Here is a 17,473-nt window from a genome sequence, read left to right as displayed (position 1 = left end):
TCCAGAATCTAACGAGTTTTGAAAAATTATCACTGATGCATTCACTATTTCTTGGGCTACTTCCTTAAGCACTCTGGGATGCAGACCATCTGGCCCTGGGGATTTATCTGCCTTTAATCCCTTCAATTTACCCAACACCATTTCCCTACTAACATGTATTTCGCTCAGTTCCTCCATCTCACTGGACCCCCTGTCCCCTACTATTTCTGGAAGATTATTTATGTCCTCCTTAGTGAAGACAGAACCAAAGTAATTATTCAGTTGGTCTGCCATGTCCTTGCTCCCCATAATCAATTCACCTGTTTCTGTCTGTAGGGGACCTACATTTGTCTTTACCAGTCTTTTCCTTTTTACATATCTATGAAAGCTTTTACAGTCAGTTTTTATGTTCCCTGCCAGTTTTCTCTCATAATCTTTTTTCCCCTTCCTAATTAAGCCCTTTGTCCTCCTCTGCTGAACTCTGAATTTCTCCCAGTCCTCAGGTGAGCCACTTTTTCTGGCTAATTTGTATGCTTCTTCTTTGGAATTGATACTATCCCTAATTTCTCTTGTCAGTCACGGGTGCACTACCTTCCTTGATTTATTCTTTTGCCAAACTGGGATGGACAATTGTTGTAGTTCATCCATGCAATCCTTAAATGCTTGCCATTGCATATCCACCGTCAATCCTTTAAGTGTCATTTGCCAGTCTATCTTAGCTAATTCATGTCTCATACCTTCAAAGTTACCCCTCTTTAAGTTCAGAACCTTTGTTTCTGAATTAACTATCTCACTCTCCATCTTGATGAAGAATTCCACCATATTATGGTCACTCTTACCCAAGGGGCCTCTCACGACAAGATTGCTAATTAACCTTTCCTCATTGCTCAAAACCCAGTCTAGAATAGCCTGCTCTCTAGTTGGTTCCTCGACATGTTGGTTCAAAAAACCATCCCGCATACATTCCAAGAAATCCTTTTCCTCAGCACCCTTACCAATTTGGTTCACCCAATCTACATGTAGATTGAAGTCACCCATTATAACTGCTGTTCCTTTATTGCACACATTTCTAATTTCCTGTTTAATACCATCTCCGACCTCACTACTACTGTTAGGTGGCCTGTACACAACTCCCACCAGCGTTTTCTGCCCCTTAGTGTTATGCAGCTCTACCCATATCATTTCCACATCTTCCCGGCTTATGTCCTTCCTTTCTATTGCGTTAATCTCCTCTTTAACCAGCAACGCCACCCCACCTCCTTTTCTTTCATGTCTATCCCTCCTGAATATTGAATATCCCTGAATGTTGAGCTCCCATCCTTGGTCACCCTGGAGCCATGCCTCTGTGATCCCAACTATATCATAATCATTAATAACAATCTGCACTTTCAATTCATCCACCTTGTTACAAATGCTCCTTGCATTGACACACAAAGCCTTCAGGCGCTCTTTTACAACTCTCTTAGCCCTTATACAATTATGTTGAAAAGTGGCCCTTTTTGATGCTTGCCCTGGATTTGTCGGCCTGCCACTTTTACTTTTCTCCTTACTACTTTTTGCTTCTACCCTCACTTTACACCCCTCTGTCTCTCTGCACTGGTTCCCATCCCCCTGTTGTGAACTAACCTCCTCTCGCCTAGCCTCTTTAATTTGATTCCCACCCCTAGTTTAAAGTCACCTCAGTAGCCCTCGCTAATCTCCCTGCCAGGATATTGGTCCCCCTAGGATTCAAGTGTAACCCGTCCTTTTTGTACAGGTCACGCCTGCGCCAAAAGAGGTCCCAATGATCGAAAAACTTGAATCCCTGCCTCCTGCTCCAATCCCTCAGCCACGCATTTATCCTCCACCTCATTGCATTCCTACTCTCACTGTCGCGTGGCACAGGCAGTAATCCCGAGATTACTACCTTTGCAGTCCTTTTTCTCAACTCCCTTCCTAGCTCCCTATATTCTCCTTTCAGGACCTCTTCCCTTCTCTTCTCTTTAAACCATTCTGTTGTTGATTTACTCGTGTTTCAGATTATTGTCTTGTTGCATCATCCAACTTCTATTAACCTTAAGGTGACGGACTGCTATCCTGACATTCTTCTGTAAAATGTCTTGATACAATTTTAAATTCATTGTTCCCTCAATGATTTCCAGCTGTCCAGATCCTGAGGCAGCAAAGCAGCCCCAAACCATGATGCTCCTTCCACCATGCTTCAGTTCGGATGAGGTCTTGGTGTTGCCGTGCAGTGCCATTTTTCTTCCAAACACAGCAGCGTGCATTTCTGCCAAAAAGTTCAACTTTTGTCTCATCTTTCCACAGAACATTGCCCCGGAAGTACTGTGGATCATCCAAGTGGTCTTTTGCAAACTTGAGATGTGCAGCAATGTTTTTTTCGGAGAGCAATAGTTTCCTCCCTGGTGTCCTTCCATGTTTTTCTTATAGTGGACACATGAACAGAGACTTTAGCAAGTTCCACAGATTTCTGCAGGTCTTTTGCTGTTACCCTTAGGTTCTTTTTCCACCTCCTACAGCACTGCACATTGTGCTCTTGGTGTGATCTTTGGAGGTCGCCCACTCCTAGGGAGAGTAGCAACAGCACTGATTTTTCTCCATTTGTAGAGAATTTCTCGTACTGTGGACTGATGAACACTCGGGTCTTTAGAAATGCCTTTTCCAGCTTCATGCATCTCTACAATTCTTCTAAGGTCCTCTGAAGGGGTTTCTGATCGAGGCATAGTGCATGTAAACAGATCTTGCTTGAGAAGAGCAGGCTCTGTCAGTAACCTGACTTTGTGTGTCTTTTTTGCAGGGCAGGGCACCTCTACAACCCACACCTCCAATCTCATCTCATTGATTGGAACATCTGATTCCAAATAGCTTTTGTAGAAAGCATTACCGCAGTAGTTCACATACTTTTTTTGAACCTAGACTGTGATTGGTGTACTTAGTACTGATGAGAAGTAGTGCAATTATTTGTATGTTATTAGTTTAGGCAGATTGTGTTTGTCTATTACTGTGACTTAGATGAAGATCAGACCACATTTTATGAGTAATTATTGCAGAAATTTCAAAGGGTTCACAACCTTTTACTTGCAACTATATGTCACCATATACTATCCAGAGATTCATTTTCTTGCAGGCAATTCGCAGTAAATATAAAGAAACACCATAGAATCAATGAAAAACTGCACACAAGATGGACAAACAACCTATGTGCTACAGACAACCTGTACAAATACAGAAAGTAAATAACTAAATAAATAAGCAAGCAAGCAAGCAATAAATATCAAGATCATGACATGAAGAGTCATTGAAAGTGGGTTCATAGGTTGTGGGAATAGTTGTGTTGGAGTGAGTGAAGTAATACCTTCCGGTTCAAGAGCTACTTCCCTATAACCATCAAGTTTTTGAATTGATGTACACAACCTGATTCCTACCTCAGCAATGGAACACAACAAACCATCTCTTGCACTAATAAGGTCTTCAGTGGTGTCCTTTTTTCGGCATTAAGGACTTGCTTTTACACAGTTTTTTTATTCCCGTTGAATGCATATTTTTATGTATAATTTATGTTGGATTTCGATTTTGTGCTACTTGTACCTATGCTGCAAACAAGTTTTTCATGGTACTTAACCATAAATTTTGCAATAAAATTGATTTGTCTTGATCCCATGCACCCAGGTGTTTCTTAATATTTGGAATGAATCAGAGTGATTGAAAAATGTCATTTGTATTGATGATCATCTTAGAAGAAAATATGAATAATATTCACACAATCCACCTTGCAATTGTGGATCGTGAAAGCAAAGTCATCAATTTTATTCTCATTTGAAAAACAAGGTAAACTTAATATCTCCTTCTTCTTCTTAACCAAGGCCTCAACATCTCTCGAAAACCAAGGTTCCCTAAACCTGATAGCCTTTCCTTTTATTCTGACAAGAACGTGCAAACTCTGTACTCTCAAAATTTCACTTTTGAAGGCCTCCCGCTTACCAAGCATGGCTTTGCCAGAAAACAACTTGTCCTAGTCCACACTTGCCAAATCCTTTCTGAAACCATCAACCCGAGTTCCAGACTTTCCCTTCTCCATAATGATCTTGAAACTAATGGAATTACAGTCACCAGATCCAACTGTTCCCTTTCACACAACTGGGTCACCTGCCCTGTTTAATTCCCTAACAGTATCTCACTCTCTCTAGTTGGGACCTCTATATATTGATAAAGGAAACTTTCCTGAACACATGTGACACTATTCTATCCTAATCCAGCCCTTTTACAGTATGAGAGTCCCAGTCAATATGCAGAAAGTTAACATCACCTACTATCAGAACCTTATGTTTCTTCCTTATAAGATCTCTCAGCAAATTTGCTCCTCTAAATCCCACTAACTATTGAATTTTCTATAATATAATCCTATTAATGTGGTCATCTCTTTCTTATTCCTCAGCTCCACCCATATAGCCTCTGCAGACAAGTTCTCCAGTCTGTCCTGTCTGAGCACTGCCAGGGCACTTAACCCGACTACCACACCTCCCCTTGAATCCCTCCCCTCTTGTCATGTCTAAGACAACAGAACCCTAGGACACTGAGCTGCCCTCCTGCAAACCAAGTCTCACTAATGGCTACAATGTCATAAGCTCATCTGCCTTACCTACAATACTTCTTACATTGAAATAGACAACAGAACATTATTCCCACTATGCTCAACCTTTCCATTCCTGTTTTTGTATGTAGGCTTAATAACATCTTTCCCCACAACTGCTCTGCTACCTGCCAAGGCACTCTGGCTCCATTCCCTCAGCAACACTAATTTATGAGGGTAGTATACACCCGGGCTATTTTCCATATACTCAATATTGTAACTGTAGTGGATTAGTTTAGTTGGAATCATTATTAGTGCTAGAGCACAAGTTTTCATCACCACAGTCAGGATGTTGTTTCATCTCAAAATCTTTGCTGTATCCACTGCTTTCAACCTTATTTCAATATTAGTTGAGAGGTAGAAGACTAGCTTCTATGATGGCAAGGACTTCAACCGGACATTAAGGTAAGACTACCCACTTAGAACATGTGGGTGAAGATGGTTGCAAGTGATTCAACTCTGCCTTTGGCATTCACTTGCTGGGCTCTGTCACCAGCAATCTCCAGAGTTGTTTAATTGCTCACCACCACTCATAATTGGATGTGAAGGACTGGAGGACTTTTATCTGATTCATCAGTAGTGGGATCACTTGTATGTCTAGTGTATTCTTGCTTTTTTATTTAGCATACATACTTATGATGTTGCAAGTTCATGTTAATGTTCATTTGGTGCCAGTTTTGGCATGCTTTCTACATTCTTCAGTAAAACAGCATTACCAGAGGTATGAAGCATAATTTTGGTTTAACACACTATTAAAAACTCAGCTACATCTCATACAGCAGAGCATAATTTTGTCAGGTTTTTGCAGCATGAGTACTTTTTAAATACCTAATGCCCTCATCAGTTCACAGACTTCTGTAGATTAAGTAGAAGAATGCTTAACACTTCTGTATGGATGTGCTGGGGCAATAAATTCTGCTCTGGGGCATTTAAATGGACATCCGTATACTTACAAAATTTCTGCTGATTTCCTACAGATAAGAGTGCAATGATTAACTCAAATTTATTTCTCATGCAAATTCTGGGCCATTATGTATTCGTAGTTTACTTGTCAAAACAAAATGCAAAAAATGGATCGCTGGTGCCACATATGTAATATTTTACTGTACTTTGAGGCAAATGTACTATGATTTGTCAGAGAAAAAAAATTGCAGTCATACCTTTGCAGCAATGCGACACTCCATAACTCTGATATTAAAATGAGCTGTTGCAGCTTTATTCATTTCTTTGCAACTGTTTGCAATCACGAAAACAGCTCCATTTGGAACCTTAACATTGGTGGCACGGAGTGGGTTGAATTCAATCAACTTGGCCTATGAAAATAATTTATAGACATGAAACTGGCAAGGCCATTCAATATGACATTTCAAAATCACCCATACATAGCCTCGAGTTACATAACAACAATTATCATCTTCACCCCAAATATTTGCAACTCAATGTTATTTTGACAGTTAATTGTACTAATCCCTTTACCTTCAAAATGTTTTAATTCCAAATTAAATGGGTTAAGATTAAAAGACTTGTTCTGGAGCTGCTCCGGCCTATGGTCAGGCCACACTTAGATCCCCTCCAGTTCGCCTACCAGCCCCGACTAGGAGTTGAGGATGCCATCGTCTTCCTGCTGAACCATGTCTACGCCCACCTGGACAAGCCAGCGAGCACTGTGAGGGTCATGTTTTTTGACTTCTCCAGTGTGTTCAACACCATCCGCCCTGCTCTGCTGGGGGAGAAGCTGACAGTGTTGCAGGTGGATGCTTCCCTGGTATCATGGATTCTTGATTACCTGACTGGCAGACCACAGTACGCGTGCTTGCAACACCGTGTGTCCGACAGAGTGATCAGCAGCACTGGAGCTCCAAAGGGGACTGTCTTGCCTCCCTTTCTCTTCACCATTTACACCTCGGACTTCAACGACTGCACAGAGTCTTGTCATCTTCAGAAGTTTTCCGATGACTCTGCCACAGTTGGATGCATCAGCAAGGGAGATGAGGCTGGGTACAGGGCTACGGTAGGAAACTTTGTCACATGGTGTGAGCAGAATTATCTGCAGCTTAATGTGAAAAAGACTAAGGAGCTGGTGGTAGACCTGAGGAGAGCTAAGTTACCAGTGACCCCTGTTTCCATCCAGGGTGTCAGTGTGGACATGGTGGAGAATTACAAATACCTGGGGATACGAATTGACAATAAACTGGACTAGTCAAAGAACACTGAGGCTGTCTACAAGAAGGGTCAGAGCCGTCTCCATTTCCTGAGGAGACTGAGGTCCTATAACATCTGACAGACGATGCTGAGGATGTTCTACGAGTCTGTGGTGGCCAGTGCTATCATGTTTGCTGTTGTGTGCTGGGGCAGCAGGCTGAGGGTGGCAGACACCAACAGAGTCAACAAACTCATTCATAAGGCCAGTGATGTTGTGGGGATGGAACTGGACTCTCTCACGGTGGTGTCTGAAAAGAGCATGCTGTCTAAGTTACATGCCATCTTGGTCAATGTCTCCCATCCACTACATAATGTACTGGGTGGGCACAGGAGTACATTCAGCCAGAGGCTCATTCCGCCGAGATGCAGCACTGAGCGTCATAGGAAGTCATTCCTGCCTGTGGCCATCAAACTTTACAACTCCTCCCTTGGAGGGTCAGACACCCTGAGCCAATAGGCTGGTCCTGGACTTATTTCATAATTTACTGGCATAACTTACATATTACTATTTAACTATTTATGGTTCTATTACTATTTTTTATTTATGGAGCAACTGTAATGAAAACCAATTTCCCCCGGGATTAATAAAGTATGACTATGACTAAGACAGTAGGAACAGAAAATGAGGAAAGAAATTCTCACACAGCGGCTCTCAGTCAGTCATTCAGAAGGTGGATGGGAATAAGACCAGCAAAGCTGCTTTCATTAGAGAAAAGGAAATGGAGATTTCATAGAGATGTTTAGGAATATGAAGAGATGTGACAATAGAAATAGGCCACTTGACATGAGCATTAATGCAGGCATATTCATAAATGATTTTGTGAAGTGAGGAAGAATATTCTAAAAATAAATACAGAGAGCTATGGGGTTACAAACTGACGGTGACTGAAGCAAAGACCAAGTCAGCATTTAAATTAGAAGGGATGCTGAAAGAAAAGGGTATAATGTAATATGTCAAATAGCCTCCCAAGTCACTCTGAAAACTCATACATTCAGAGTAAACAGTTCAGTTAGGTCGGGATCAAAAGAAACCAAAAGTACAGTATGAGTTGGCAGTTTTAGTAGAACACAGAATGGAAAAAAAAAGTGTTTGGCAAATTTTGGCAGAACTGGGAAAAATGTTTTATTCTCCACATGTCCCTGTTCTTCTGAATCGGAGTAAGAATATGGACAGAGAACAGATGTATTCTGAGGATCCTGGCATTCATGAGTCTTACAAATATTCTTAAATTTTCAGTTGACCCAATGTTCCATCCCATGTGATTTAAATAATATGTTCCAAGATCACACTCTGCATGAACCTCAATTATAAGCACAAAAGAAATGTACCATGATTGCTTGGGTTGTAGATCGGAATACTTTCCGTTGAAAGCATTTCCAACTGTTTTAAAACTTGCCAAATCTTTTACAATAGAGTAATTGAGGCTGCAGAAACATTTCTATAGAAAATATTCCTATTGTATACCATCTGAGGTAAGTATACATCAGTCATTCACTGATGGCATTGGAACTGCATAAATCAATAATTTGCAGGTTATAGTCAAAAATTAATGCACATTCCAACAAAAGGAAAACTAATCACTAAAATTAAACTGCAATTTAATGCAAACTTGCGAGACTTGATCAGTTCTTAAAAATTTAATTTTAAAACAAATTCTGCTCAGCAAGATGTTAAAAGATGATAGTCTGTTAGTGTGATCTTGACGTACATTGTCTAATGACTGATCATGTTTCATCCTGAGCTCTAGTGTATTCATTCTATCTTCTAGAGATAAAAACTTCAATCATTTACTTCATTTTCTGTGCTTGCTACATAGAGAGAAAAAGAATAATCATTAACTTTTCCAATTATATGAAGACATTTATAAATTTTAGGAACAATATTAGACTTTTTTAAACCATTGCTTCAGACAAATCATTTCATACTGGTTCATGGCATCAAGACACAATTCAATCCATCTAGCTAAACAATTACCAGCTTGACAACCATGAACCTTCTATGTAAATTTCACAAATAGCATTATTAAAAACTTTTTGAAAATGAATTTCACTTGTTCTATTTGAATATAATAATAGAGTTGCTGGTGCTATAACCCACTGCTCTATTCAAATATATATGCTGTTCAGATGAATATAACATCTCAGGATGCTTCCACACACTGGTGCTACATTTCGAGGAATAATAGATCTAGAATTTGCCAAACTCATATTTTTATCTTTTCGCAATATAGTGAAAACATTGTTCACAGTCCAACCCCAAGATACAAGTATGATTCACTCAATATCTTGAAGATATTGACCCGGATCTGGGCCGTACCCTCCAAATATCCGGACCTGCCTCTCGTTTTTTTTGCACTACCTTACTTTCCATTTTTCTATCTTCTATTTATGATTTATAATTTAAATATTTAATATGTACTAATTTTTACTATTTTTAATATTTTAATATTTAATTTTTGTAATCCAGGGAGCGGGAAGTGCAGAATCAAGTATCGCTGTGATGATTGTACATTCTAGTATCAATTGTTTGGTGAAAATAAAGTATAAAGTATAAAGATATTAGTATATGTTGGGAGAAATCAATTAGTTGAAATGCCGCATATCTCTGAAGATGGTGGCATAGGATCTCCTGACTTTTCAATAATATGAATGAGGCTGAGTAATTTTAACCACAGAAGTAACTTGCCATTATCAAGTGGCCAGATCACCATTCACAGCCTGACCTGCTTGTAAAATTGATGTTAAACTAAGGTCTTCACAAAGCTAACAGAAGGTGCAGCTGCAGGGCTGGTGGGGCCAGTTGCATTGAATGTGATCTGGACCATTGCTATTTTGGTTTTTAAATATTTTGTATTATTTTTAATGCAATATTAAAACAAGTTTCAAATATTATTTTCACTTGTTTATGTTTGGGATTTAGGTTTTGCTGATAAAATCAGTATTATCTGAGGCATTAGTGGCATGCCATTTTCTTCAACTTCCTGCTGAAAGCTGTTCCAACAAGAGTTCCAAATTTACACTTAATACAGCTGAAAGTAATATATTTTATGTACAGGTCATGATGGTAACCTGCAGATGGTGTGCATTTTAATATTTCCATCTTCATAGTAGAGAACCCAGGCTTGGCAAACATTGTTGTTGTATAACCAACAATGTGTGAAAAGCTTTAGAGAATATACATGCTGTATCCATGGTACGATGGTGATGGAGGGAATGAATATTCATGATGGTATATGGGGTACAACATTCCCTCTAATATTTTTTTTTACAGCTGTGCAGACCAACCATTTCTCTGAGCAGGAAATTTTTACATGGCCCAAACTGTTGTGGCGCTTTAATATTAACATTCTATAAAAGAAATTTCCAGCTGCACAGCAAGAAAGGCTACGTGCGTGGGAGCATTTTAATCACTGCGCGGCTACACACCCATGCAACTTAGAGGGACAACGGTGAAGTGGCTAACATATGGGCTGCTTTGTCCTAAATGGTGTTAAACTTCTGGAGTGCTGTTTCAGTTGCACCCATTCAAGCAAGAGGACAAACAAGAGAAAACTTGCAGATGCCAGAGATCCATGCAACACACACAAAATGCTGGAGGAACTCAACAGGCATCCTTGGAAAAGAGTACAGTCGATATTTTGGGCCCAGCCCCTTCAGCAGGGTTGGAGAAAAAAAGGATGAGTAGCAGAGTTAAAAAGTGGGGGGAGAGGAGGGAGAAACATAAGGTGATAGGTGAAACTGGGAGGGGGAAGAGTGGTCAAGAGCTGGGAAGTTGATTGGTGAAAGAGATACAGAGCTGGAGAAGAGGGAATCTAAAATAGAAGAGGATGGAAGACCATGGAAAAAAGGGGGAAGGAGCACCATAGAGAGGTGATGCAGGCAAGAAGATAAGGTGAGAGAGGGAAAAGGGGATGGGGAATGGTGAAGAAGAGGGGAGGGTCCACTACCGGAAGTTTGAGAAATCAATGTTGAAGCCATCAGGTTAGAGGCTACCCAGACAGAACATAAGGTGTTGTTCCTCCAACCTGCGTGTGCCCTCATCACGACAGGATGAATAGACATATAGGAACGGGAATGGGAAGTGGAATTAAAGTGGGTGGCCACTGGGAGATCCCACTTTTTCTGGCCCAAAACATTGGACTGTACTCTTTTCCATAGATGCTGCCTGGCCTGCTGAGTTCTTCGAGCAATCTGTGTGTCAAGCAAGTGGACAAGAGCCTTCACCACCCTCCATCAGCTTGCACCATAACCCTTTGTACCATTCAGTATCTGTTGGCCTTCAACCCGTCACAAACATTCCCTTTATTCCAGCCATACCTCTTCCACCTTTGGCACTATAACATTATTTGATTTCAAACTTTTCCTGGTCGTAACAAGAGGTCATCAATACAAAACATTAACTCTGTTTCACTCTCTCTGCAGATGCTTCTGAACTACTGAACACTTCCAGTATCTTCTGTTTTTATTTCAGATTTCTCAAATTTAACCTGCTGGCCTTCATCAGTTAGTTTTGAATATAGGAGTTGGAACATCATATTGTAGTTGTACAATTCATTGCTAAGGCCACACTTGGTGAACTATACACAGTTTCTGTCACCTTGTTATAGGAACGATGTGGTTAAATTGGGAAAGGTGCACAAATTTTTCACAAGGATGTACAAAGGACTGTAAGGCCTGAGGAAGATGTTGGTTGGGCTAGGTCTTTATTCCTTGTAAGGTAGGAGAATGAGGAGTAACCTTACAGAAAGAAATTATCAGAGAAACTTATAAGGTGGTTGGCTAACAGACTTTTCCATAGTGTAGTTGAATCCAAAACTAGAGGGCATACATTTAGGTTGAGAGGGAAAAACTCTAAAAGGGACCCAAGGAGCAACAACTTCTTGCAAAGGGCGTTATATAAATGAAATCAGCTGTTAAAGGAAGTGGTTATGGTAGGTATAACAATATCATTTAAGAAGCACTTAGTTAGATACATGGAGGGATGGAGCTTACTAGGATATGTGTTGAACTCAGGAAATTGGGACTAACAGGATGGGCACTGTGGTTGGCATGGACTTTTTGGGATGAAGGGCCTCTATCCAATCTGTATTGCTCTATAACTACAACTCTATCTGCAGTTTCCTACTTTTTGAAGTAAACACTCAGAATTAAAGAATTGTATAGGCTTCTCAGTTCACCATGTCCCCACCGACCAATGGGCATTCAACTGTATTAATCTTATTTTCCTGCAGCTTCCTCATAGCCTTCCATGCCTATGTAATTCAAATCTCGAGGATGGGATTAATATAGGTGTGGCCCAATTCATAAACATTTCTTAAATAATTGCTTCCACCACTCTCTCACATATTTAAACTTGCTTCTGATGTTCATAGTAAATAGTGGAAAGTCTTTGTGATGGCAAGAGGCAAGTTGCTTGTTGAAGGCAACTCAACATCCAATCTGTTCTTGTAGACACTTTATTTTCATGACTAGTCTTGTTATAAATAAATGATGACTGGCAGAATTTTGATGTTGAAGAATTCTACAACTGTAATCTCATTTAATATCAAGAATAAGTGGTTAGACTCTCATGTTGGAGATGGCCAATGCCTGGAATGAATGATTCTTTACACTTATTAGTTGATTCTAAACTTTTACATTCATCTTGGTACATTTTAATTGCTTCACTTGCTGAGGAGTTGAAACTGAAATTGAACTTGGTGCAGTCACCATCAAACATCCTCACTTTTGACAAGATAATAAAAGGAAGCATGATAAACAGACTATTGTAATAATTTCATGCAAGTAATGAAGTGCCTCAAAATTTGAAATAAAATAATTACCATTCCCTTTTCTGCCAAGAATGAAATAGATTGGTCCATACCCCCACCTTCAGTTCCAATGTAGTGCTCACATCTTGCACAAATTTCTGCAAGTTCCATCTATATATAAATTGCAAAGGATAATTAAACAGTGTGCAAATCAGTCAACAATGAAAAATTAATACTTACTTGCATAGGAATAAACTACTGATTGATCAGACTTGTAATCAGTCCCAATTCAAAGGTTACTTATTTTTCAGTAGACCTCGAAGTGATGTATTTGCTTTTTCCATCGTGATTTGTGCAGTTTATTAATTAAAAGGGAGCACAGAAGGAGGTGAAGTGGGATTGTTGGATTTACCAAAGTGGAAAAACACAATTTGTAATGAAATGGAGGTACTGTACTGCAATAAAATAAGCAGTCCATTCAATACAAATGCAAACTAACTTGCAAACTTTACAGATTTGTTAGAATAGTTGAAGGAATGTACCGGCAGAATAAAAGATTATATAGCAAAATGAATTTTCTGAAAATGAAAGAGTTAATGCAATGATTAGATGTGTAATTCACAATTTTAAATCAAATAAAAACAAAAATTCAAATAATAAACCATTCAGAATAACAACAGACTAGATACATATTGTGAAGATAAATGATTTGGGGATTTGGTGGAACAATGCAATGTCACATTATCACTTTGTAGAACTACTTCAAATCCAGGTCAAAATATAGCTTTGAACTATGGGCTTTAAGTTCTGCAAAATAGACTTGGGTAGATTCTAACTTTTTATTGAGTTTGGACCACAACTTGAATTTCTGACCACATTGCAAAGCGATCACAAAATATACTCATTTAAAAGTAGTATTATACCTATTTCTTCTTCACTGCAATCTTATTAGGCATTCTGAAGACAAATTATTTCCACTTGGGTTTTACGGATTCTGTGATAGCTATGAGGCCAATGTGGGAACGATAAATTCTTCCATGAATGGGAAAGGTGGTGGGAGCTGTTTCAGTTAGACTATCATACAACATGGAAGCAGGCTATTCTGCCCACCATCCGCAGCAATCAGTGGGAACCCATCGGATTTAATCCCATGCTCTATCCATGCTTGACCCATAGCCTTAGGATTACAGAAGCATACAGCACAGATAAACCTCTTTTTGGCCCACCTCATCCATGTATTGCCTATCTACACTCAACCCATCTGCCCACATTAGACTCGTATCCTTATGCCTTTCATGTCCAAGTACTGTCCAAATGCCTTTTAAATGTTAAAATTGTATCTGACTCCACTGCCCTTTCCTCTTTTGGCACGTTTTTTGTTGAATCTGCTTCTTTTTAGGTAGTGCATTCCTAATCATAACAACTTGCTGTTGGGAAACCATCCCATTTGCCATCTCTAGTTTCCTCACCTTTGTCCTGATCTGTTATAGGTAAAGAATTAGTCAAAAAATATTCTACAATATCAGTGAAAGCATTTACTCCCTGTTTGACAGTATAGTACTATGTCGGTACCATTCCTCCCACAATTGAGCAGGACCTCCATGATTTGTAATACCTGACAGTGAGCTTGGAAATTAATGATTTGGAAATGAGAATACTGATTAAAGCAACATGCATCAAAGTTGCTGGTGACCAGGCCAGGCAGCATCTCTAGGAAGAGGTACAGTCGACGTTTCAGGCCGAGACCCTTCGTCAGGTGTCCTGACGAAGGGTCTCGGCCTGAAACGTTGACTGTACCTCTTCCTAGAGATGCTGCCTGGCCTGCTGCATTCACCAGCAACTTTGATGTATGTTGCTTGAATTTCCAGCATCTGCAGAATTCCTGTTGTACACTGATTAAAGTGACTTTTTTGTCCCAATTACACTAGTATTTTTTTGGTGGGAGCCAAAAGGAGAACCAGAAACAACCACTGGGAATCATACTCTGTATAAGTGTAATGGCATTAAACCCATCAAATTAAATTCAAATTGACAAGAATGAAGTGATTAATTATAGAACGTGATTCTGAGATTATAATGTGCATTGAATTACCCTCAACTGAGATACTGCGTATGATCTGGATCATCACTGCATAAGGAAAGATGTTCAAAACACTCAAAAGTTACAGAAGATACCTTGAGCTTTAGAGGTACTAGCAAGTAGAATCACACGACTGACGAAAAGGATAATGGGATGAAACTCAAGACAGACATTACTACTTCATGAATGCTATCAAGCTCTTAAACTCTTAAGGCAGTAAAACTCCAATAATCCACAATCTGACGATACAGAAATCCTGCCGGTTCAGTATCCGGTTCATAAGTGACAATTTTAGGCTCCCCTGAAAATCACTGAGGCCCCTGTTCCAAGGGTCCCTGAAAGGCAACAGGGATCTAGTTCCTGTACACTGTTTGCACTAACCATGTTCACTGGAAAATTGATTATAATACTCTACAACATCTAATAAATGTGAATTGTAAGTATATGGGACATTAGTAAGTTAAAGTTTATTGTCATATAGTACATGACTACTGGGACCAAGGTTCACAACACACTACATATAACTCACACACAATTCAAAGTACTATTTATTTATTTAGTGATACAGCGCGAAGTAGGCCCTTTCGGCCCTTCATGCCACATTGCCCCAGCAACCCCGGACAAACCCAATTAACTCTAACCTAATCATGGGACAACTTACAATGACCAATTACGTCTTTGGACTGTGGGAGGAAAACAGAGGACCCGGAGAAAATCCATGCATTCCACAGGCAGGACAAAGGGACTCCTTACTGAACAGCACTGGAATTAAACTCTGGAACACCCCAAGCTGTAATAGTACCGTGCTAACTGCTACACTACCATAGTGCCACAAATAAATTACACGTAATAAAATATATTCCAGAAGATTGATTATTCAGCACAAGGTGCACTTAAATAACATTTAATTTTCTGGAAACTCTACCAATCTGGACCAAGCATATCACATTACTGGAGCTTTACTGCAGTATTACATTGGCAGATTTCATTGCCCCATTTTATTCTTTCATAATGATGACAAGTTGTCATCTGTATATTCAAAGTTATTTTTCAATTCCGTCAACAACAGATTACACCCATAGTCATCTCCAGTTAGATCTATGGGACAGTTCTGTGGAATGCACTTAACATTGTAAAGCACAGTGTTTTCTGTTTCATCCAGGAAATTGTTTATCAGAAACTAATTAGCTATGTTTATTTCCTTAGTTCCACGGATATTTAGTATTCTGCAACAAACTCTTAATTCTGTGGTAAGTTCCATGACTGCTTATTTTCTGAAACCGTATGTGATCCTTGCTATGCAGGTACACTTGACTAAAATCATTATTGGTGACTTTTCCCCACTCAAATCAGCATGTATTAGCCTCAAAACAATGGCTCAGCTGTTGCTGTATTTCACTGGCCGATCTACAGTGAAGCTGCATTAATATCACAAAATTTGGAACATCAGCATTTGTCCAAGTGTAAAAATCCCAAAATTGCTGACATATTTCTGATTGCTCTATGTATTCCACGTGGCGTTCATTGGTACTTCACAATCATTTTGGATCCCATCCCACACTGGAGTTCTTTCGGGATCATGAGCCCATTTATCAGAATACAGATTTCACATATGCAAAGAAGAAAGGGCAAACGAGCAAACGGTGTTACTTCCTAAATAAAAATACATTCGATTGCTCTAATGTTGTAACTTTAAATGTTATTTTAAAGATATTTTTAAGAAAAGCTTCTATATATTTTGATCATTTGATTTTTAGGTGTTGAACATTTTTACACATTTGGGACAGTCATGAGCACTGTAAAATAAAGGCTCAGAAGATCTCATCAATCGTGTCAGATGATATTTGTCTAGCAAGTTCTTCTTACAAGGTAGTGAATGCAAGTACAGTTGAGTACTCATTCACAATTTTGTTTCTTTTTATTCTTTTGTAAGTGGTGGGCATTTTACGTTGCGCATTCTTATTTTAACTGAGTGGCATAGTTGGCTATTTCAGATAGTATTCCAGCATATGTCTGTGGTTGACAAATTACACATAGCCCAGATTGAAAGGACCCCGGATTCACTTCCATAAAGGTTGTAAGTTTTTTATAACAACTTAATAGTCATCATTACTGACATATTCCCAGCATCTTCAGCATTTGCTTCTATATAGTCATTATTGATGACATCTTTGAGCTCAGATTTCCTTTCTAAACTAATTAAACTGAAATTCTCTTACTGTGGATTAGAATCTGTGTCACTGTAATATTAGTCCAGAAGAATAATCATAGACTAACGTGGATTGCAATGATTTCAACAATATATGTGTACAGGCAAAGTATACTGTACATTTCATTTAGTATTTTAAATATTATCTTAACTAGTCCATGGTAAAATTTTGGACTCCAAGTAGGTTTACTAATAAGTTTTAAAATGATTTTCTCATTGTTTGGAAAGAGTTCTGGCGAGCCAATATTAAGTTGAATTCAAATGAAATACTGTGACCAGTTTAGTTCAATATTAAAATGCATTTCTCTGGGGCTATCAACTTGCCAAGGCCTTCTCACCAGTAAGAATGACCGCTGAATACAGAGATGAACTCTCTCCTAGTGCAGTAGATTCCTTAGCTAATTAGCCAAAAAAACAGGGCCACCCACTGTTTTGGAATCAGTCACATGTAATTGCATTATAATATAATTTTCCTCATGACTGTGCATGCTTGCAGAGCAAAGCCTAAGTGTAACCAACATTACTGAGATACGTGGACAATCTAAGGGAACAAAGCAGAGGGTTCCACATTGAAACCATAAGCAGATATTTTATATTTATTGCTTTTATAAAACACGTTATTA

The 17,473-nt window shown here is 39.1% G+C and overlaps 1 protein-coding gene across 1 annotated transcript in view; it reads right to left on the bottom strand.

The window, feature by feature from the left end:
* Positions 1 to 17,473, bottom strand: part of galk2 (galactokinase 2) — a 120,200-nt gene that overhangs the window by 28,469 nt on the left and 74,258 nt on the right. Inside the window, exons 6-7 of the mRNA XM_063065947.1 lie at positions 12,634 to 12,732; positions 5,770 to 5,922 (exon numbers count right to left, since the gene is read on the bottom strand). Coding sequence (XP_062922017.1) covers positions 5,770 to 5,922; positions 12,634 to 12,732 — 252 coding nt within the window. The remainder of the gene's footprint in view (positions 1 to 5,769; positions 5,923 to 12,633; positions 12,733 to 17,473) is intronic.

The sequence above is a fragment of the Mobula hypostoma genome, chromosome 13 (assembly GCF_963921235.1).
Source record: "Mobula hypostoma chromosome 13, sMobHyp1.1, whole genome shotgun sequence".
Taxonomy (NCBI): domain Eukaryota; kingdom Metazoa; phylum Chordata; class Chondrichthyes; order Myliobatiformes; family Myliobatidae; genus Mobula; species Mobula hypostoma.
Note: the sequence above shows the minus strand (reverse complement) of the source record. Positions and strands in the feature narration are given on the sequence as shown.